Source organism: Mustela erminea, chromosome 12 (assembly GCF_009829155.1).
Source record: "Mustela erminea isolate mMusErm1 chromosome 12, mMusErm1.Pri, whole genome shotgun sequence".
NCBI lineage: Eukaryota > Metazoa > Chordata > Mammalia > Carnivora > Mustelidae > Mustela > Mustela erminea.
The window spans coordinates 13369106-13391273 of record NC_045625.1 but is presented as its reverse complement, the minus strand read 5'-3'; the positions used below and the strand labels follow the sequence as shown (position 1 = coordinate 13391273).

The 22168-nt window shown below is 39.0% G+C and overlaps 1 protein-coding gene across 7 annotated transcripts in view; it reads left to right on the top strand.

Annotated features, from left to right (window-relative positions):
* The first annotated feature begins 12723 nt into the window (after positions 1-12723).
* Positions 12724-22168, top strand: part of CNTRL (centriolin) — an 89876-nt gene continuing 80431 nt past the window's right edge. For 3 of the 7 annotated variants that reach the window (XM_032308550.1, XM_032308551.1, XM_032308549.1), the window contains exons 1-2: positions 12727-12868; positions 19981-20222. In XM_032308550.1, the coding sequence (XP_032164441.1) occupies positions 20012-20222 (211 nt within the window). In that variant the 5' untranslated portion in view covers positions 12727-12868; positions 19981-20011. Of the gene's footprint in view, positions 12869-19980; positions 20223-22168 lie in introns of all 7 variants that reach the window. The other 4 variants (XM_032308548.1, XM_032308546.1, XM_032308545.1 and 1 more) reach the window with 2 other exon arrangements.

Here is a 22168-nt window from a genome sequence, read left to right as displayed (position 1 = left end):
ATGACTTACCACATGGTAGTATAAATGAACAAAATATCTTATATTTATGGTTCTGTATGGACTTATACTTTGAGACCTTTCTTTTGCTAATGTTTTTCATGTCCATTCAATGTCCTTTGGTCATTATATAATTAGTATGTAGCCCTCTTCCAATATTTTACATATGGTCACATATGTAAAATATATATATTTTATGTTACATATAGTAACAGTATATAAAATATATATATTTTATGTTACATATAGTAACATATTTTATGTTACATATAGTAATTAAGGACATGTCTCTAATTTTCCTTGAACATTGTTCACAAATTCATTTGAAAGAAAATTTGTTTGATTCAAAACAATAAAAGCCTATAATAAGAAAATAATTAAAGCCTATAAAAATATAAGTACATACTTTAGGAAAAAACTAATTTTTGTAGGAAACAAAGAGGTTAGAATGTTATAGATAATTTAGGAAGACTAATCTTCAAATTTTTCTCCATTCACCTCTTGGAAGTTTTTACATCAACAGAATCAAACCTACATCTATGTCTTTCTCTTCCTCTATTTTTCCTCTGAATATATAAAATTTAAGCATATAAATAATCTCTTTCTAGTATATCAGTCCCCCTTTATGAAAGAGGGGTAACTTCCAAGAGCCCCATTGAATGCCTGAAACCAGGGATAGTACCAAACCTTATGTATAAATACAGTTTTTTCCTATACATAGTATCTATGATAAAGTTTAATTTATAAATAAGGCACAGCAAGAAATTAACAATAACTAATAATAAAATAGAACAATTTATAACAATATGTCATAATAAAAGTTAGGTGCATGTGGTCTGTTTTTTTCTCTCAAATATCTTTACTGTATTGACTCTTCTTGTGATGATGTGAGATGATAAAATGCCTATGTGATAAGAGGATGTAAGGTGAATGACGCAAGTGTTGTGACATAGTGTGAGGCTACGACTGACTTTCTGATGATACATCAGGAGGAGGATCATCTGCTTCTGGGCCACAGCTGACCACAGTTAACTGAAACCCTGGAGAGTGAAACAGCTGATAAGAGCAGACTACTGTATTCATCTTGCAATTTTTAAACAGGTTTATGTGTTGGTCACATATGTCATGTCATCAAATCCTTTTACCTTAATAACCTTTATCTGCTTCATATTTATTTCATTTTACATTTCTTTACCTTATCCTTAAATCAAAAGTGGATTCCCTATTTAACATTTCCCAATTACTTACCTTTATAAACATATGGCATTTATCTCTTATCAACTAGTAAATGCACTTAATAGTATGATGTAACACATTTTTACACCCACATATGTAAAAATGATCAATGAGTGTTATATAAAGAAACATTTGACATATAAAAGAAATTATTATAAGAATACATACAGTTAAGTTTGCAGAACTTTGGAGTTTATTTTCTGGAGCTAAGTTACTTTGGCCAAAAGAATATGTAAAACTATTATCAGGATAACTTTTAATAGCCGTGGTCACAGCAGATGAGTTTGTGTATCCATGAACTTGAATTACTACATTTTCAGAGGTTCCAACATAGAATACAATAGGTGCTGAGACAACATACCTGTTGAAACAATAAAATATAGTCAATCTGTTAATAAAACATAATTTTTAAAACATTTTTCACTTAGGAGAATTAATTGAGATTAGCAATGTTTCTTATACCAAACAACATATTTTTTATTTCTCAAAATTTTATTATCTATGATAAGGCCAGGATAGCTTCCTGATAGCATCCCAAAAATGAGATTTCAAGGGTGCCCACAGAAGTAGTTTTGATCAGTTGCAGCCTGGATATGTTTAATAGAGTCCTCTATAAGAAATGCAAATAAGGATTATGCATCAGCCTTTCAAAGAATCCATTTTTTAAAAAAGATTTTATTTCACAGAGAGTGAGAGAGAGAGAGAGAAAGAGAGAGAGAGAACGCACAAGCAGGCAGAGGGGCAGGGAGAGAGAAGGGGGAAGCAGGCTCCCTGCTGAGCAGAGTCCAATGTGGGGCTCGATCCCATGACCCTGGGATCATGACCTGAGCCAAAGGCAGAGGCTTAACCCACTGAGCCACCCAGGTACCCCTCAAAGAATCCATTTTTAATCAAAATATCAATAAGTTACTCTTCCCTGGGGCAAGGCTAATGGCTTGGGAAAAACACAACGTTTTAGAATACAAGTCATACATTGCTCACAAAGTACTCATGTAGAAAACAGAGTACTGGCATAGGACAATAGATAAAAGAAGAAATTCAACTGCAGTTTTCAGAAATAGAAAATTTCATGTGGCAGTGATTGAGTTCTGTTTTCTCTAAAGTTATAACCAAAATACATTGCAAATGAAAATGGGATCTTTGGGCGCCTGGGTGGCTCAGTGGGTTAAGCCGCTGCCTTCGGCTCGGGTCATGATCTCAGGGTCCTGGGATAGAGTCCCGCGTCGGGCTCTCTGCTCAGCGGGGAGCCTGCTTCCTCCTCTCTCTCTCTCTGCCTGCCTCTATGTCTACTTGTGATCTCTCTCTGTCAAATAAATAAAATCTGTAAAAAAAAAAAAAAAGAAAAGAAAATGGGATCTTTCATGTACGTTTGCTCCAGTACCCAACTTTTTCCCAAGTAGAAAAAAATATAGACTAAAAATGTTCATGGCTGGGGTAGAATTAAACTGTTGACAGGACCCTTCCTGAACTTGCCCTCCTTTTCCTAAACTCAGCTTGAAGAATTTGGTTGAATTTGTCTTCAGGTTAATTATTAACATTAGGTAGTGGGATCACTGAGAAGGAAACCTAAGAATTTATTTTTTTTTAAAAAGATCTTTTAAAATTTTATTTATTTGACAGAGATGACAAGTAGGCAGAGAGTCAGGCAGAGAGAGAGAGAGGAGGAAGCAGGCTCCGCTGAGCAGAGATCCTGACACGGGGCTCCATCCCAGGATCCTGGGATCATGCCCTGAGCCAAAGGCAGAGGCTTTAACCCACTGAGCCACCCAGGTGCCCCGAAAACCTAAGAATTTAAATCACAAGCTTTTAATGTCCATAAGTAATTTTGGAATTCGAAGTATAAAGCAGATTGTGACAAGTAAACCAGAAAAGACACCAAATGGGAGCATCTAGAAAGATGTTTCAAAGCTGGAGACAGACAAACACTTGGAAGCTGTTCTGGCCCATTTTCTGGGTGTAGATATAGAAGATGCAGTTGATCCCATGACCAGATAACCTTTCCTGGGCTTGGTGCACCCACCCTACAGATGTGAGTGTTGGCTGCTAAAATTTTCCCCTTCTCCAGGTAATTTCCTTCATCCATTTCCCAGAAATGCTTGGGAAGTTACATCCTCTCTCAAGGATTGGCCCATAGTCAGTAACCGATTCAGGGGCATTGCCTAGCACCCTTGCTTCAAGGTGGGACAACTTGGTGGTACCATGCATGCTAGAGAGCCCCCGTGGGAAAAGGCTAAAACTAGACCTCAGGTGACACCACATCTTTGCTTAACTCCTGCCGTGCTCTGTGTAGCTTCCTTCACAGCTCACAGGTTTTTCTCAAGAGAAGTCTTGCAATGAAGCCACTTGCATGAGATTGCCTCCCCATCTCGGGCTCTACGTTCTAAATTTATGGAGCATGGGAAGGGACTATCATCCTGTACCTCATGCAGAATGTCTAAGATATAGAAGTAGTTCTGAAGCTTCGTGGAATGGGCCTGGTTTGAATTGGGGACCATAAGGCCTGTACTGATCCACTTTAGTGCAGGTCTGAAATCCCAAGGCAGCTTCCCAAATGCTGAGATGTTCCCAGGAACTCTAGGACTAGAAATGATTCACCAATATCAATGACTAGGACATGGCCAAGGGAGATATGAAGCTATTGTTTTCTTAGGCTTTCTCAAATTTGCGTTCAATTGCATGCCTGGTCCCATCCTGAACTGCAAGTCTCTAGGTATAGCTGGGATGCCTAGGGGTTAGATTATCGTGTTTTGTAATTGCCTCTTCACTTGACTGTTCTTCTGTCTAGGCTATAAGTTCCAATGAGGACAGTTAAAGGGTCTAACATATACAATGGGGACACACCCCAGAGCTTATTACAGTACCCAAGAGCAGTTAGACACTCAAAAAGTTGTTGCCAAATGAAATGAATGAATTTGCAGGTGGGCCAAGAAAGATAATATTGAAGGGAGGTTAAGTGAGATTGTATATGGTCCCGAATGCCATGTTAATGAGTCTGGACTTCATATTGTACGCAATGGGAAACAAACAAGGATATTTTGACCTTACTGCTCTGACTCTGGGGATGTTGGCCATCTCTTTATGACCTACTAATGTTCTTTGTTCCATGAAAAGAATAGAGGTAGTACATTTAATGCAAAGCATTAATGAAATTGTTCTCTAAGGTAAAATGCAAGCAGAAATACATGAAATCCTGAAATGTTAAACATACATTCATAATAGCAACTTTAAAAACAGATATACCACAAAAGTTTTAGATTTTGATAGTGTGTTAAGCAGGAGCTTTACAACTGTAATGTTTGACTTTATAATTTTGTTGGGACTGATGGACTTGTGTGGGTAGTTCATGAACATTCTCATGAAAGTAATGTTGCTGACACATGCACTATTGCAACATATTCTTCTGAAAAGCACCAGTGAGCTAATATTTAAACCATTGACTGAATCTTGAACCATTTCAAGCAAGAGCAATGATAGGAAAATTAGGAAGCAACAATGTACTGAAAAGAATGATTTAATGTAAAAGGACCTTAAGATTGCAGCTGCATAGATCCAGTCCAGCACATTTTCAGAAAAATAGTATCAGAAATACTCTCATCAGAAATGAGAATGAAAAAAAAAAAGAAATGAGAATGATTTTAACTCTGTTTTAATTTTTGGCCAACTGTTTCAGTAACTGAAGCCATCCAAAAGAAAAAAAAAAACACTTTATTTCAAGGGCATACTTAACATATGCCTTTTTTTTCACATAGGTGTCAATATTTAGGCCACAAAAGAACAATGTTCCTCGTTTTGTACTCAGTCCCATGCACAGACTCACATTATCAATGTGATAATCTTCTTCACCAAGAAGAAACAAACACAGTGACAAAGGTTTGGAGCCAAAAAAAGTGTCTGCTCAAATTTTACACTATATCAGTACTTCTCAAACAGGCCACAAACATTTGATATTCCCTAATACTGAAATTTTTAGAGTTTTTCCTCTCAACTTTGTGACAAGACAAATGGGAAGAAAAATTATACAAGTGGTGTTATCTCAAGGTCTCTCAACCACAGCACTAATGACATTTTAGGCAGCTGCCCTGAACATTATAAGCTGTTTAGCAGTATGGCTGGCCTCCACCCACTAGATGTTAGCAGAATGTTTCCAGCCATGACAACAAAATGTCCCTGACACCACCAAATGTACCCTGGCAGGGAGCAGGGCAAAATGGTCCCTGGTTGAGAATCATTGCTGCATGGTTTAATATTCAAAGGGAGAATGAGGAAAAGTATGTACTTGTGTTCCTATCAAAGTTACAGAATTCAGCAGGCTCTTCACTTGAGCTATTTGGCTACTTTAAATTACTTACCATGGCTAACTGTAATTCCCTTAGTTCACAAACAAGAAAGTCATTATTTCAAAGACCATCTCTCTACTGATGACTTCTAAATTTAGATCTCCAATTGATATCTGAATGTTCCTTTCAGGAACAAGCCCCAAGGTTCCAGCTTTTTTTCTATTTTTTAATGTACATTCATTCACTAAGCAATCTCATGCAATCACATGAATTTGAATATTGCCTATATACATCAATACACCTAAATTTCATTCCCTGGACCATTCTTCTAAGCCTTAGAGTTGTATATCTAACTGCCTTATTCATTATCTCCACTTGGATATGCAATTTGCATCTTAAACTTAATACCTAATCAATGGGTCAAAGAAAAAAATCACAAAGGAAATTGGAAAATACTTTGAGATGAGTGAAAATGAAGACACAACACACCAAAATATATGGGATGAAATGAAAGCTGTACTTAGAGGAAACTCTGTAGCTATAAACCCCTACATTAAAAAAGAAGAAAGATCTCGGGGCACCCGGGTGACTCAGTCGGTTAAGCATCTGCCTTGGGCTCAGGTCAAGATCCCAGGGTGCTGGAATCCAGCCTGTCAGGCTTCCTGCTCAACAGAGATCCTGCTTCTTCCTCTGCCCCTCTCCCTGCTTGTGTGCCTGCAGCACACACTCTCTCTCAAATAAATAAAATCTTAAAAAAGAAGAAAAAGAAAGGTCTCAAATCACAACCTAACCTCCACCTTAAGACAGTAGGAAGAGAAGAGGAAACTAAATACAAAGCAAGCAGGAGAAAGGAAATAATGATAGAAAAACAATAGAGAAAATCAACCTAACCAAAAGTTGGTTCTTTAAAAAGATCAACAAAATTAGCAAATCTTTAGCTAAGCTCACAAAAAAGACTCAAATTACTAAAATAATGAATGAAAGAGAAAACATTATTCCTAATACTCCACAAATGGAAAGGAATATAAGGGAATGCTATGAAAAATTGTATGCCAACAGATGAAATTTAAAAAAAAAGATGAAATAGAAAAATTCCTAGAAATACATAAACTACTAAAATTTACTGAAGAAGAGACAATCAGAAAAGACCTCTAATAAGTAAAGACATTTGATTAGCAATTTAAAAACAACCCACAAAAAGAAACCCAAGTCCAATGGCTTCACTGGTGAATTTAGATTGAATATATAAAGAAGAATTAATGCCAGTTCTTTTCAAACTTACAAAAAATAGAAGAAGAGGGAACCTTTTCCAGTTCATTCTATCAGACCAGTATTACCCTGATACCAAAACCAAAGACATCATAAGGTGTCTTACAGACCAATATCACTTATGAAAATACATGCGAAAATCCTCAACAATATACCACCAAAGCAAATCCAGGATATAAAAACATTATACACCATGAGGAAGTGCGATAAATCCCACAGGAATGTAAGGTTGGTTTAACACCCCAAAATTAATTAATGTAAAATACCGTAATAACAGAATGAAGGACAAAACCCACATGGTCATCTCAACAGATTCAGAAAAAGCATTTTACCAAACAAATTCAATATGCTTTCATGATTTAAGACAAAACAAAACAACAAATACTCGATGTGCTAGAAATAGAACTTCTTCAACCTGATAACAGCATCTAAGAAAACCCACAGTTAACATCATACTTAAATGGTAAAAGATTGCATGCTTTCCTCCTAAGATCAGGAAAAAACAAGGATGCCTACTCTACCCACTTCTAGTCAACATTATACTGGAAGTTCTAGCCAGGACAGTTAGGTGAGAAAAATACATAAAAGGAAGGAAAGGAAGAAGTGACACTATCTCTATTTGTAAATAATGTAATCTTGTATATAGAAAATGTAAAGGAATTCACTAAAAAAAAAATTAACATTAAGAAATATGTCTAGTCAGGTTGCAGGATACTATATCTATATACAAAAGTCAATTGTATTTCTTTTTTTTTTTTTAATTTATTTATCAGAGAGAGAGAGGGGGAGAGAGCGAGCACAGGCAGACAGAATGGCAGGCAGAGGCAGAGGGAGAAGCAGGCTTCCCGCCGAGCAAGGAGCCCAATGTGGGACTCGATCCCAGGACGCTTGGATCATGACCTGAGCCGAAGGCAGCTGCTTAACCCACTGAGCCACCCAGGTGTCCCGTCAATTGTATTTCTATACAGCAGTAATGATTAAACTGAAATGAAATTAAGAAAACACTTCCTGGGGCACCTGGGTGGCTCAGTGGGTTAAAGCCTCTGCCTTCAGCTCAGGTCATGATCCCAGGGTCCTGGGATAGAGCCCCGTGTTGGGCTCTCTGCTCCACAGGGAGCCTTTTTCCTCCCCTCTCTCTCTCTGCCTGCCTCTCTGCCTACTGGTGATCTCTCTCTGTCAAATAAATAAAAAACTTAAAAAAAACTTAAAAAAAAGAAAACACTTCCATTTATAATATCATGAAAGAAAATACTTAGAAAAAAATTCAAAAGAAGTATAAAAGTTTTATTCTGAAAACTATAAAACATGTGGGAAGAATTTAAAGAAAACTTAAATAGAAAGACATTCCAAGTTTACGAGTCAGAAGACTTAATATTGTTAATATTGCAATATGCCCCAAACTGATCTACAGATTTAACACCTAATATGGCTCATCTAGCCCCTTTGGCTGTGGCACTTAATTTATGGTTTTATTGTTCCAACTGTGCTCTAGTCTTGCTGATTTTCTGGTTTCCTGAAGTAGTGACTTTCTCAAGTATCTTTGGTTTTTGACAGGCTGTTTATTCCCTTTGCCTTAGATGCTCTTCCCAGCTTCCTTATGTGAGCAATTCCCATTGGTTGTCTTCAGGTCTCAGTTTACAATCCCTTTTTTTCCCTAAGATATCTTCCTTGATCTACTTTGAAGAGGATAAATGCCTCTTTCTGTGTGTGCCTTGAAGACCATATTCTTAACTGAGTTTCAACACTTCCTACACAGTTCTATCCATCCCTTTTTATATTCTATTTGTCTGGATTCCCTTAATGAAATGTAGTCATGTCTGGCAGGCAGGGCCGAATCATATTTGCCATATTTACTGAACAAAGGAACTGAACAAATTGAAGAACTCACATGTTGATTTTGTCAAATGATGCTTCTTTCTTTTGTTTCCACCATGAACTAGGGTAATGGTTCTGAGTCTTATGTGCACATTAAAAGTCCTAGGCCATATCGTGGACCGATTAAACCAAGACCTCTTCTGAGCAGGTGGGGTGGGCAGGCATGAGAATTTTTAAGCTCCTCTGATAATTAAATATACAGCTAAGGCTAAACCACTGTACTAGAAGTAGATTCTCTTCTAGGAGACCATCCCCTAAGATTAAAATATTTCAAAGCTACATATAAGCCAATAGCATTTGGAGGCTGTTCTGGACTTAAATATTCTCTGGTCACATGGGAGAGCCACTCCAACCCTAAAGAGTTGAATAATAGATAACAGCCTTGATTCAGGTGGTATGGTTCAGAGACAGAGGGGTTCAAGGTTTGCCTGAGTGGGGTCTGGTTTGGACCTGAGCACAGAGGCCTGTCTAGGCCTTTAGATCTGAACTCATAGGGCAGGCCTCAAATTCTTCAAGTCTCAGTGTCATTACAAACATTGGCACTGGAAATAGCCCAAGGTTAACGTGGATAGGGTTGTTGTAAATCACTGGAAATTGTAGGCCTTCCTATCTGGACCCAACCCACACATGGATTCACATGGAACACCATCAAGTCTAAAATTCTATTTCATTATCAGAGCATCTTACATTTCTGTATTTCCCACTAGACTGCAATCTCTTTCAGGGTTAAAACTGTGTCTATCTCACTCACCCCTGCATTCCCACAAATCTGGAACATAATAAGAGTTTTAATACATATAGACAAAACACATAGAGAGGCAAGCAAGCAGAGATGAACAACAATAAAAACAAAAGAACCCAGTATACTGAGAAGAGATTATCAGTGGTTTTGCAAACCAAGTCCTAGGTATTTGGTATTTTGCAGACAAGTCATGCTATGTTATTATATGAAGTTAGGTTATTTTCACACATCAATATTCATAAGTATCTAATGTAAAATTTGCATCTAGACATAGCACATGATTTTATATTGCAAATTACCTTACTATGTGACATAAAAAAGCATTTATTTTATTTTCTTTCTTATTTTATTTAAATTCAATTAGTTAACATATCATGTATCATTAGTTTCTAATGTTGATTTCAGTTATTAATTCATTGCATATAACACCCAGTGCTCATTATATCACATGCCCTCCTTATTGCCCATCACCCAGTTACCCCATCTCCCAACCCCCTTCCCTTTCCACAACACTCAGTTTGTTTCCTATAGTTAAGAGTCTCTTAAGGTTTGTTTCCCTCTCTGATTTCATCTTATTTTATTTTCCCTCCCTTTCTCTATGATCCTCTGTTCTGTTTCTTAAATTCCACATATGAGCCAAACCATATGATAATTCTTTCTATGATTGACATATCTCACTTAGCATAATACCTTCCAATTCCATCCATGTCAATGTAAATGTAAGATTTCACAAGAATTTAATGTAAAATACATCTGTAATTTAGTTAAATTTTAAAGTCACAGAAGGAAATGACAATAACAGAAGCTTCTTCCCTAGAATCCTCTAAAGCAAATTTGCAAAATCTTTAAACTGAGTTTCGAAATGAGGCAAGTTCAAACAAACAAAGTAACTTTGCTATCATTAGGAAAGAACTAAGGAACAGCTAAGCAACTCTACTATAGCTAATATTTGTATAATAAATGCAACAGAAGAGAAACAACTTCGTATTTTGAGTTAAATACAAATTAGCATGGAATGAATGAGGTACCCTCACTCCTTTCCTATCCTCATTCTTGCTTTGGGGAGGGAGGTTCTTTTAGCATGCAAAAAGAGGCAGTAAATATTCTAGTTACCTAGAGAAAGGTCTCCCCTCTGACATCTCTAAGGCCCGAGGTCTGTCCAACACCCTCATGCTAGACACTAGTAGAGGGTACTGTATCTGGATGAAGGAGGAAAATTTGGCAATAAGGGACTAGAGAGTATCCATCAAGGTTAACTGGATATGGACTAGCCACAGGAAAAGTATTTTCCACTATCCTCTGGATTTTGTGTGTATTTTTGATGGATTTTAATATTTTTATATGTTTTGTATTTTGTATATTTTGTGTATATTTTTATAACATTACAATGAACCAACACACCATGATTTGATAACAGAACCCACCTGAATATCATTACAGACTGCGAGGCAGAGCACTGAGGTTATGCAATAAATCCAGTTCTCTGGTGAAAAAGAGAAAAAGAAATGAATGTCAAAACAAACAAAAAATGAGAGAACTGAATTTCAGAGATGTACACATTCTAAACTAACAAATATCCATTTAAATGCAATAAAAAATGAATAGATATTCCTTTTAAAATTTAAAATCTGGAGCTTTTTAGGAATTTTGGCTCTTCTACAACTCCAACAGCTTCCTTCTGTGTTGCATAAATAGTAAGAGACAGGTGGGGAGCTTCATTCATGTGAATGTGCATAGTGCCCCCTGTTGGAATCACCCAAACTTCCTATTGAGGTGAATCCACTTCTGACTTGAGGAAAAACTACAAGTGCCCAATGTGGCTTACATATGGCCCCTCTTCCCATCTTCTTTTTAATTTCCTTCCAGATTTTTGCACCAACTATAATGATCTACTCAACAACCAGCTGATTGTCATGTTCTTTCTTCCCCTTTTCCTGAGGTTTGCACAAGTTGTTCCCTTTGCCAAGCAAATTCTCCCCCCACTGTCCTACACCTTGACTAAATTCTTTTCCTCTTTCAGGCCTAGGATGAAATATCACAATGGGAAACTTTGCCTAATAACTAAAACATACTGAGAATTTACTATGGGGCAGGCACTTCTCTAAGTTCTTTCACAGGCCTTAACTTTCATAATTATCAGGAAAACTGTAGGAAGTAGGTATGAGTACCCCATTTCATGGATGAGGAAACTGAGGCACAGATAGAAGGAATTTCCAAAACATTGTTACAAAGATGGGACCATGAACTCTCGGATGAATTTAGAAACTGATGGAGAGCAAATGGTTAAGAATGAGGGATTGGGTATCCTAATGAGGTTAAACATTGTGCTGGGATGGGCGTCTTTTGAACAAAGGACTTAAAATTCGAAGATTATGGTAAAAGAGAGGTAGTAACTGCATTGGACATTTCTGGAGATGGTGCAGCCTTTGGTGGGGACACGGTTCAAGCTACAAGCTGGGAAATGGGAGGCTGGAGTGGAGGAGGGTGTCCTTGACGATGTTTTTGGTTTTTCTTAAAGATGTTATGCTTATTTAGAAGCAAGTGTGGGAGGCAGGAGGACAGAAATCGAGAGAATCCCAAGCAGACTCCCCACTGAGCAAGGAGCCCCACCTGGGGCTCGATCTCACCACCCCAAGATCATGACCTCAACCGAAATCAAGAGTCTGAGCTCAACCGACAGAGCCACCTGGGCGCCCTGACGATAATTTTTTTTTTCCCTTAAATGCACAGTTTCTGCTAAATTCTCTTTAAATAACTGCTGGATGGATGCGGTGAAATGCAGTATTTTCAGGCAAGCCCTAACTGAAGTTTCCTAAGAGGCTTCTCGCTTTTGCTTCTGTCCCCAGAGGAACATTCTCCACAGCCCACGGGAACATTCGCTGTCCAGATTCCCTGGCTGGTCTCGCACCCTTAACCTCAGGTGGCAGCCGAGTCCAAGCCCGGCGTTTCATCCACGTCTGACGTCACTGGTCCCTGAAGGCGACGATTCGCCTCAGAAGGAGGCCGCGCAAGGAGAAGCTGCTGCCAGCATCGGAAGGGCGGGAGCTTGGCGGCAGCACGAAGTCTGTCCCTCAGGTCCGCCTCTGGCCCAGCCGCCCCGTAGAAGCGTGTCCGAGCCTCGGCGTGAGGCAGCGGCGGCTTCGCCTCAAGGAAGGGAGATGGGCTAGTCGGCGGCTGCAGCAGGAGACCTCTCCCCCTGACCCCGCACAGGCTTCACACCTTTAGGAAGCCTCGCGACCCCGAGTACCCGAGGCAGAGGCGGCAAAGACAGCGGGAAGCTGGGCCCCGCCTTCCCAACGGCTCAGGGAGGGGCGTGGCCGCAGCAGGCCCCGCCTACGCCGCGCGCCGGCCCCTGGGCAACCGGCATAACACAATAAAATGGCCGCTGCGTCGCTGGACGCCTAGAAGGAAGAAGCTGCGCGTCCCCAGCTACGCCTCGTCCCGCGGGCCTGCTCCGCTCGGCTCCTTGGCGGTGAGTGCCAGGCCAGGTCGAGGCCGTTGTTCGGCACGGGGCGGAGCCGTGGGGGCCGGTGGCGAAGGCGGGAAGGCCTGGACCAAGCGTGGGGTGGGCCGGCTGGGGATGGATTTGGGCGCGGGGGCGTGTTCCTGGGAATTGGGATTGGAGGAGAAGGAGGGGAGGGCCCGGAACGGGCGTGGAGAGGAGGATGAAAGAGGGAGGTTCGGATGATACCGAGAAGGTCACGCGTGGGGATGGCGGGGGCGCGTGGGCATAGAGAACCGGAGTGTGGGGAAGTGTGGACGTCGGGGTGCGGCGCCGAGAAGGGAGGGGGTCCCGCCACCCAGAGGAGAGGGGAGGGACTGGGGTGTCCCAGGTGTCTCTGGGGAATGACAGGGATAAAGGACGGTTTGAGTGTCGTGTCGTGGTATCGTACGGAGTACATACAATGCATGGACAATGATGAGTTAGGGTGTCGGGAAAAAATGTTAAACGGAAAAGCAAATATTTTGTTGTATAATGATTAAAGGATGGGTGAATTTTCATGTCAAAACTTGGGTTCAAGTCTTGATTCTGCCACCTTGTGTGTTACTTAACCTGCTCTTGACTTTGGGCATGTTCCTTAATCTTCCTGTGCACCTTTTCTCATTTGTAAAAATAACTTCTGGTTACCTTTGAGTCTACACTATGTCTCAAATTCAATTCTAAGCCCTTCAGGTACTAACTAATTCAGAATTTAAAATAACTTGCATGAGGTAGCCATCTTCAGTTTAAAAGTGATGAAACTGAGGATCAGAGAGGTTAAGTAATTTGCCTAATGTCACACAGTAAATGGAGAAGCAGGATCTGAACTCGGGCTGTTTAGTCCTAGAACCCAAGCTCTTAATTCTCTGTGAAACACTGCCGCTTGTAAAAGAGGTTACTAATTCTGACCTTATACATCATCTGTGAGAATTTAAATTTGCTAATGTCTTTAGAGTGCTTAGTACAGTCCTCTTTCCATTCATTCAACAAATATTTAGTGTACACCAAACAACAGAATCTCTGCTTTCTTGTAGCTTAGAAACAAGCGATAGCCACGTTGTTGCAGAAATGATTATATAATTCTAATTGTAAGATGTTATAAAGGAGATTACTTGGTGCAAAGACCATGTATAAGAGGGAGATATAATCCTTTTGTGCATCTTGAGTGTAGAAACATTACTTTCTCAGTTCTGTTTTTAAAGCCTCACACAGTTCTCAGTGCATAAAAGTTACTCAATAAAATTGAATTACTGAATAAATAAATTAATGGGAAGAGATGGGCAACATGGGCTTTTAGGATACCTGAGTAGAATGGAGAGACATGAGAGGAGAACCCAGGATGTTAATAGAATGAAGAGGGAGGTCGGGGTATTAGAAGGGAAAGGTTAGTAGTTAAGCAATCATATTGGGATAAAGAGGAATGTGTCGAGGTTTGGCTGTTTTGTTGGAGGAGGAGAATAATTTGAAGCAAGAGTATTGGAATGGATTAGGATGTCAAGATATTTGCTAAGATGAGTAGTTTGGGGAATCAGGATGAATATAGAAGTGTTGAGGTAGGGTACTGGAAAGAACTACAGATAAATGGAGGCTAATACAATGTTGGGAAATTGGAACAGAATTTGTGGGGAAACTTGGCAATGAGAATGAGATGAAGGATAGGAGGCAGAGGTTGACAAGCGCAGGATGGGAGGATTGCCTTTGGTGAGGAATGGGAATCATCATATTTGAAAGGACTAGAGAAAGTTAAAGAGTAAGGTATTTAAATGGGTCAGAGGGTATGGGATGAAGTAGAATTGTAGGGAAAATACTGAGATGTGATTAAAAGGCTACAGGATGGAAAGAAGGATAGAAGGATATGGAGGTCAAGAAATTGGGATAGATTTTTGCATGTTGGAGTGGACTGGGAAGAGAGAGGGAGGGTTTGGGGATAATGGTGGTCTGTCTTATTTGGAAAAGATCAAAGAAGATGGACAATTAGAAGTGTGAGGAAAGGCCTAATAGAGGGGGAGGTATAGTCTCTGAGAAGCTATGTGTCAGGGCAGGGGAGTGACAGGATGGATGGTGTTTCTTCACGTAATGTATACGTGAAGTAATAATTATATAAATAATTATATAATCATTTCTGCAACAATGTGGCTATCGCTTGTTTCTGTCAGTCATATGACTCTGGTAATCCCATTATTCCAGTAACTTTCTCTTATACTGCAGACCCCCTTCTGGGCCTTCAGAATATGTCTCCAGCTCCGGACTTTTTTGCTTGTTTTGTTTTCTCTTTATTCTACCCCTTCCTACACTCTAGCTGTACCTCTCAACTGTCATCATAATCATCATCTTCTTTTTTTATTGCTTGGTCTTAATGTGATTACAAATGACATCTAGCGTCAGACAATCTCCCCATCTCTCCCTTAAAATTGTAGTTGACCATTTACTACATCTAGGTGCTAGTCTCTGAAATAATGCTAGCCATTCTCAAACACAGTCCAGTTCGCTATTACTGAGTTAGATATTTTATGAGATTGTGGTATGTTTCAATGTCCAGGCCTTACAGGAGCTATGGCAACCCAGGGACGGGATCCGGGAATACATTGTGACTTTGACACTATCACTTAATCTTTCATGTTAAAATTTGTAAAAGAAAGGAACTGACCTAGATTTCAGAAATCAATTCTAATATGTTTTTTTAATCTATAAATCTAAAGCAGATATTTTCTGATCAAGAGAGGTAACAGAGTTCCTTATAATAGTCTAGTGAAGCCTGAAAGGTCTTAGTCATTACGATGTTATGAAGAGAATTCAGGATGGTTCAGTATTGTAAGAATTTAGAGAGAGGACTAAGATGTGGGATACAGAATAATTGCATTGCCTAAAAATATAAGATGAGCTTTTTTTTTAAGCCAAGAAACTAAAAAAATATGTATATATAAAGCATGTCTTTGTAGTATGTGGCAACATCCTATTCTAGTTATATAATTTTCTATCCTGTTACAGGGTACAAAAAGATATATACACAGAAGGGAGAGTTGGTCCCTGTCACTCCCTTCTTTTATTTTTATTATCTCCTGCCTTCATGAAACCTACATTTAACTCAGGAATAAATATATTTAATTGTATTTGTTTATTTATTTACACAATTTTATTTTTAAAACACATGCCTCTTAGCTATCCTCAAGTTTGAGTATATATATATATATATTTTTTAAAGATTTTATTTAATTATTTATTTGACAGACAGAGATCACAAGTAGGCAGAGAGGCAGGCAGAGAGAGAGGGGGAAGCAGGGTCCCTGCTGAGCAGAGAGCCCGATGCGGAGGTCAATCCCAGGACCCTAGGATCATGACCTGAGCCAAAGGCAGAAGCTTTAACCCACTGAGCTACCCAGGCAACGTGAGTATATTATTCTTATTTAGAAAGAGACACCCTTACAAGTCAGTACAGAATCAGTATTACTAAGAGATTTGTTTCCATGGCAGAGTGGTGTGATAGTAACGATAGAAGTTTTTGCCACACTTGGGAAATTAGGACCAAAAGCTTTGTCACTGGCATAAAGAGCAGTTACGTGAATTGGAGGTGGCTTTTCTGATCTATATGGATGGTTTATCATGAAAAAATGAGAAAGAAAGTAAGGACACATAGAAGTTTGCAGTTTAAAGTAAACTGGACTTTTGGCACTGGCAGTTGGCCATACTGTAATGTTTAAGTGAAATAATGTATACGTGAAGTAATAATCACTTTTTAAAAACAAATGTAGCAGATTTTTTTCTCTTCAAACTCATCACCATAAGAAGCTAGATCATGAGTTCAGTGATGCTATTATATTAAATTTTTTGTTTTTCCTTCAGGAATTGCTTATGTGCTATCCGTTGATCAAGGTCATTTAGTGTTATTTATTCTGGTCTAGTTTGTGTGAGGCACCATGCTAAGCTTTAGAGAGCAAATCAAACATGATCTGGACTCCTGAAAACTCAGCAATATGGCACGGTAATGAAGACGTGGGCTTTGAAACCAGATCAGGATTCAAGCTGTGGATTAGCCAATTAGTTATGGGACTTTGAACAAATTACTTAAGCTTTTTAGAGATGATAATACCTATTCTGTACAATTGTTATACTTAATCCTCCTAATGTGATGATACGTGTAAGAGCTTATCACAATATTTGACAGATGGTAAAGTTAATGTTCAACCCGGGAAAATTAAAACAAAGTGTAGCTGAAGAAATGGGTCTGATTTTCTGGTGAGATGTATTAATAATTCTCAAAGCAAGACCCAGAGAGGAATTCTAGACATGTTTTGGGTAAGATCAGCATTCCTAGAATGACTGTATCATCAAGGAAAGATATTATATCTCTTAATTATTGGTTAATTGACTGACTATATTAATGGCACCTCTCTTTTCTATATATTATGTATGTTCCAACCATGTAACAAATAAGTTTCTTCATAATCCCAGCCTGTATAACAATACCTATGTACTTTGTGAAGGTGTTCACACATCAAACCATTATAATATCTCATTCTAATTATAATTTATATAGCATTAACATTGGAGCTGCCCAAAATCTTTGAACTGAAAACTTCTCTGAAAGTTAAAGATTTTGGGGGGCACCTGGGTGGCTCAGTGGGTTGGGCCTTTGCCTTTGGCTTGGATCATGAACTTGGAGTCCTGGGATCGAGCCCCACATTGGGGAATCTGCTCCTGCCCGCCCCCCCCCCCCCGCCTGCCTCTCTGCCTACTCATGATTTCTGTCAAATAAATAAATAAAAATCTTTTTAAAAAGTTGAAGATTTTATTTATTCATTTGAGAGAGAGGGAGAGTAAGCACAAGAGAGAGCACAAGTGGGGGTAAGAGGCAGAGGGAAGGGGAGAAGCAGACTCCTGCTGAGCAGGGAGCCCAATGCGGTACTTAATCCTAGGATCCTGGGATCATGACCTGAGCCAAAGGTAGACAGTCAACTGACTGAGCCATCTGGGTGCCCCAACTTTTCTAAAACTTAATTTGTGTTTTGTCTTCACATTTTAAGACAGGAGAGTTGGGGAGATTATAGATATTGAGCAAAAATAAGATCATTGTTAGTACAGCCTTGCTGAAGACCTATCCCATTTTATAAGATTTTTTTGTCTAAATTTTGTCAAACTTATGATTTTTACAATGGTTATACTTACAAAAGTAATTTTACATCATGAAAATCTTTTTTGCATAAACCTGACCTTGTGCATTAGGACTCTTGATGTTGAGGACTAATACAGCACAAGAAGATATCCTTTTGTTGAGGTACTAAATAAGTGCCTTTTATCAGTTCTTCAGAGTACTCCATTAGATAAAATTAATTATCTACTTTCTGCTAAGTTCTGCCCTAGGCCTGGAATAAATCAGTGAACAATATGACTACTTTCATAGAACCTACATTCTACTAGATTAGTTACATGATTTGACTTACAAATTAGTTTGAGAGGAGAACTGATTCTCACCATTACTATAGTGTCTCGCCTTGTCATTTACCATTCTGGGCTTTAATTTTCTTTTGAAAAGTAAAGGGATTTGACTAAGATCCCTTTCCTAATAAGTGCTTTCATTCCTTCTGGAAGACCTGAACTTCAACAAAATTGATTTTGTGGACAAGCAATAGTAGGCACATGGTTTGAAGCAATCAGATGTTCTTCTAATAGCATGAGACAAATGTGAATGAATATCGGAAACCCAATATTTAACAGAGGAGGCATATATAAAAACTATTCTATGATTTCGTTTACATATAGTTCAAAAATAGATTATAGAGTACCTGGCTGGCTCAATCTGAAGAGCATGTGACTCTTGATCTCAGAGTTGTGAGTTCGAGCCCCATGTTGGATGTAGAAATACTTAAAAATAAAAATCTTAAATAGTTAAAAAAAAAATCTCTCGTATTGGAAATCAGGTTAGTAATTACCCATGTATGTTGGCTAATGATTGGAAGGGGGTACAAAGTGGCTTCTGGGGTTCTGGTAATATTCTGTTTCTTGATCTGGATACTGGTGGTTCACTGTATGACAGTTCATGGAGCTGTGCACTTACCATTCATGTGTTGTTCTATATGGAAGGAATGGGTGGAGTGATAAATTCAGTTTGGATGTGTTAAGTGTAGGATGGCAATGAAATATCAAGTAGACAGCTGGGAACAGGAGTCTGGAACTCAGAGAGAGGTTGGATTGCAGATATAAACATCAATATACAGGTGACATTGGGAGCCATGGGTGTGTATTAGATCATCTAAAGTGAGATTGCAGAGAGAGTCAAAGAGACTTAAGGAGTTCTGATATTTGAAGATTGGATACAGGACTATGAGTGAGCAAAGGAAGCTGAGGAGTGGCCACAAAGGTAAGGGGATACCAGGAGAATGTGGTGTCCCAGAAATGAAAGAAGAAACTCTAACAGGAAGGAGAGAGTAGTTGTCAGTATTAAATACTGCTGGTTGTCAAACATTTCCAGCTGCCTACATTCTAGGACCCATTTTGGGTATGAGGGATACTGTGATTAGTTTGGTCCAGTAGAGAAGAGAAAGATAGGGAAGACTTCTGGCTGGAGCATGTGTCAGTACAAGAGCCTCTGGAGGTCTCTTTCCCTCTGGCAATGTGATCAGCAGTGTTTGAAGCAGTGTCTGCTTCCATCAGCTTGGGAGTAGTATGGGTCCTAGCATCTGTAGCCTCTGAGTTTATAAGTTTGTCATCTTCAGAACTCAAGAAATAAGGGTACTTGACTGGCTTAATTGGTAGAATGTGTGACTCTTCATCTCGGGGTCATGAGTTCAAGTCCCACTTTGGGTGCAGAATGTAAAAAAAATTCTAGAAGTAGATAATAGTTTTGAGAGCTCTAAAAAATTGACCTTGTTAGGGGCGCCTGGGTAGCTCAGTGGGTTAAGCCGCTGCCTTCGGCTCAGGTCATGATCTCAGGGTCCTGGGATCGAGTCCCGCATCCGGCTCTCTGCTCAGCGGTGAGCCTGCTTCCTCCTCTCTCTCTGCCTGCCTCTCCGACTACTTGTGATCTCTCTCTGTCAAATAAATAAATAAAATCTTTAAAAAAAAAAAAAAAAAATTGACCTTGTTAAATATGCTGAAAACTCTTACAGGTTTTGATGGACACCTGGCTTTATTCTTGCCATGAAGAAAGGTTCTCAGCGAAAGTTTTCCAATGCAAAGATGCCACCATCACCTCACTCTCCTAGTACACCATCCCTTATGTCCAGTATGAGATCTAGGTCACTTTCACCTTTAAGTGGATCTGAGACTCTTCATTTTGGAGGACAATGGAATGAGCAAGTTGAGATTACAGATGAAAACACGGTGCTTTCAGACTACCAAGACCATAAAGGTAATGTTTTTCTTTTTTGATTTTTTAAAGATTTATTCATTTATTTATTTATTTGAGAGAGAGAGAAAGAGAGAGAGCATGAGAGGAGACAGGTCAGAGGGAGAAACAGACTCCCCACCGAGCAGGGAGCCCAATGTGGGACTCGATCTTGGGACTCCAGGATCATGACCTGAGAGCCTCAGTTTGTTGCTTAACAAACTGAGCCATCCAGGTGTCCCAAAGATAAGGTTTTTTAATCTACGAATTTGAACACATATTCTAGAGTAGAGATGGAAAATTACTGAACTTACATTTTTGGTCCAAGTGAAATATATATCTTTGTACTAACATGACCTATTGTCATATACCTATACCGACAGAAAGCGTATAGGGACAGTGGAGGATGGAGGCCTCTGGGTGAGGGTGAAGCTGTCTAAAAGGGTTAGGAGAGGGAAGTTTCTCGAAAGAGGAAGCTTTATTTCCTGTGGTGGGAGAGTATCTTAAAGCTCATATGCCAAATTAGCCATCATCCTTGGTTAGAAGAAAAGCATATCTGTTGACTTCAGAGTGAAGTGCATTAATTCAGTACAAAAACGTGATCTACCCTTGGGTTGTTCCAGTCTGCTTATTGGCAAACTGTTTATCATGTCCCCATAAGGGACATGTATATGTTTCTCCAAGGTTTTGTTTTTATTTTTTTCATAAAAGCAGTCTATTCTTGTGGGAATCTGTTTTCAGAAATACATTATTTTTTTCTAAAAGACTATTTAAAGTAACTGAATGTGAATGAAAACTATGTGATTTCTTTGCTAATGAAATCACAGCTATCTCTCTGCTCAGTTTTGATTACTAAACTTGATCAGCGATTGAGTTTAAACTATACCCTTGCTGTCAGTTGGTACACAGTTGACTCTAATTTGATTAATATTTTAGAATATTAGTCATTTTCTTTCCTAGAACAGCCCAAATTAAGGGAAAAAAGCATATAATTTTGAACCAAAATAAATGTAATGTTAACTTATTGTAAATAATCATAGGGAAACTTTGTCATACAGCCTGGATCTGAATGCAGCATTAATTTATTCTGACTCCTAAAGAAAGAATTTTCTTTTTAAAGCTGCTTTTGAAAATGTAAGACGGCTTTAGGAATATTTGACAGCAACGTCCAGGCTTAGGATAGGGTGTGCTGTCCATGAAGTTACTACTTTGGGTTATTCTCTGTTTAAAAGAGCAACAAATTTGAGATTCTCACCATTTAAAAAAAAAAAAAAAAAGGATTTTTAAGAATTCTGGTGTTTCTGAAGTTTAGATTGGAATTAAAAAAAAAAAAAAACCCAAAGAAGCAGATTAGTGACAGTTTATTAAAACAAAATAAAACAAAAAAACTAGGTAATTTAGCACTGTAAAAAATGGATAACTATTTAAAAAAACAGCAAAAACAAAACACTAGGGGCACCTGGGTGACTTAGTTGGTTAAGCATCCCACTCTTGATTTTGGCTTAGGTCATGATCTCAGGGCTCTGAGATCCAGCCCTGTTTTGGGCTCTGCTCTGGGTGTGGAGTTTGCTTAAGATTCTCTCTGTCCCTTTCCTTCTGCACCCCTTCTCTCTCTCTACCTCTCTCTCTCCTTCTCTAAGAAAAAAAAAAATTGCTAAAACTTCAATGCTGCATATGATTAAAAGTATAAATTTTGGATTCTTCTGCCTGGGTTCAAGTCCTGGACTTCCACATCATTAGACACAAGATCTTGAGCAAACTATTATAATTTTTAAAAATAAATGGAAATAGAGGCGCCTGGGTGGCTCAGTGGGTTAAAGCCTCCGCCTTTGGCTCAGGTCACGATCCCAGGGTCCTGGGATCGAGCCCCACATTAGGCTCTCTGCTCGGCAGGGAGCCTGCTTCCACCTCTCTTTCTCTCTGCCTACTTGTGATCTCTGTCAAATGAATAAATAAAATCTTTTAAAAAA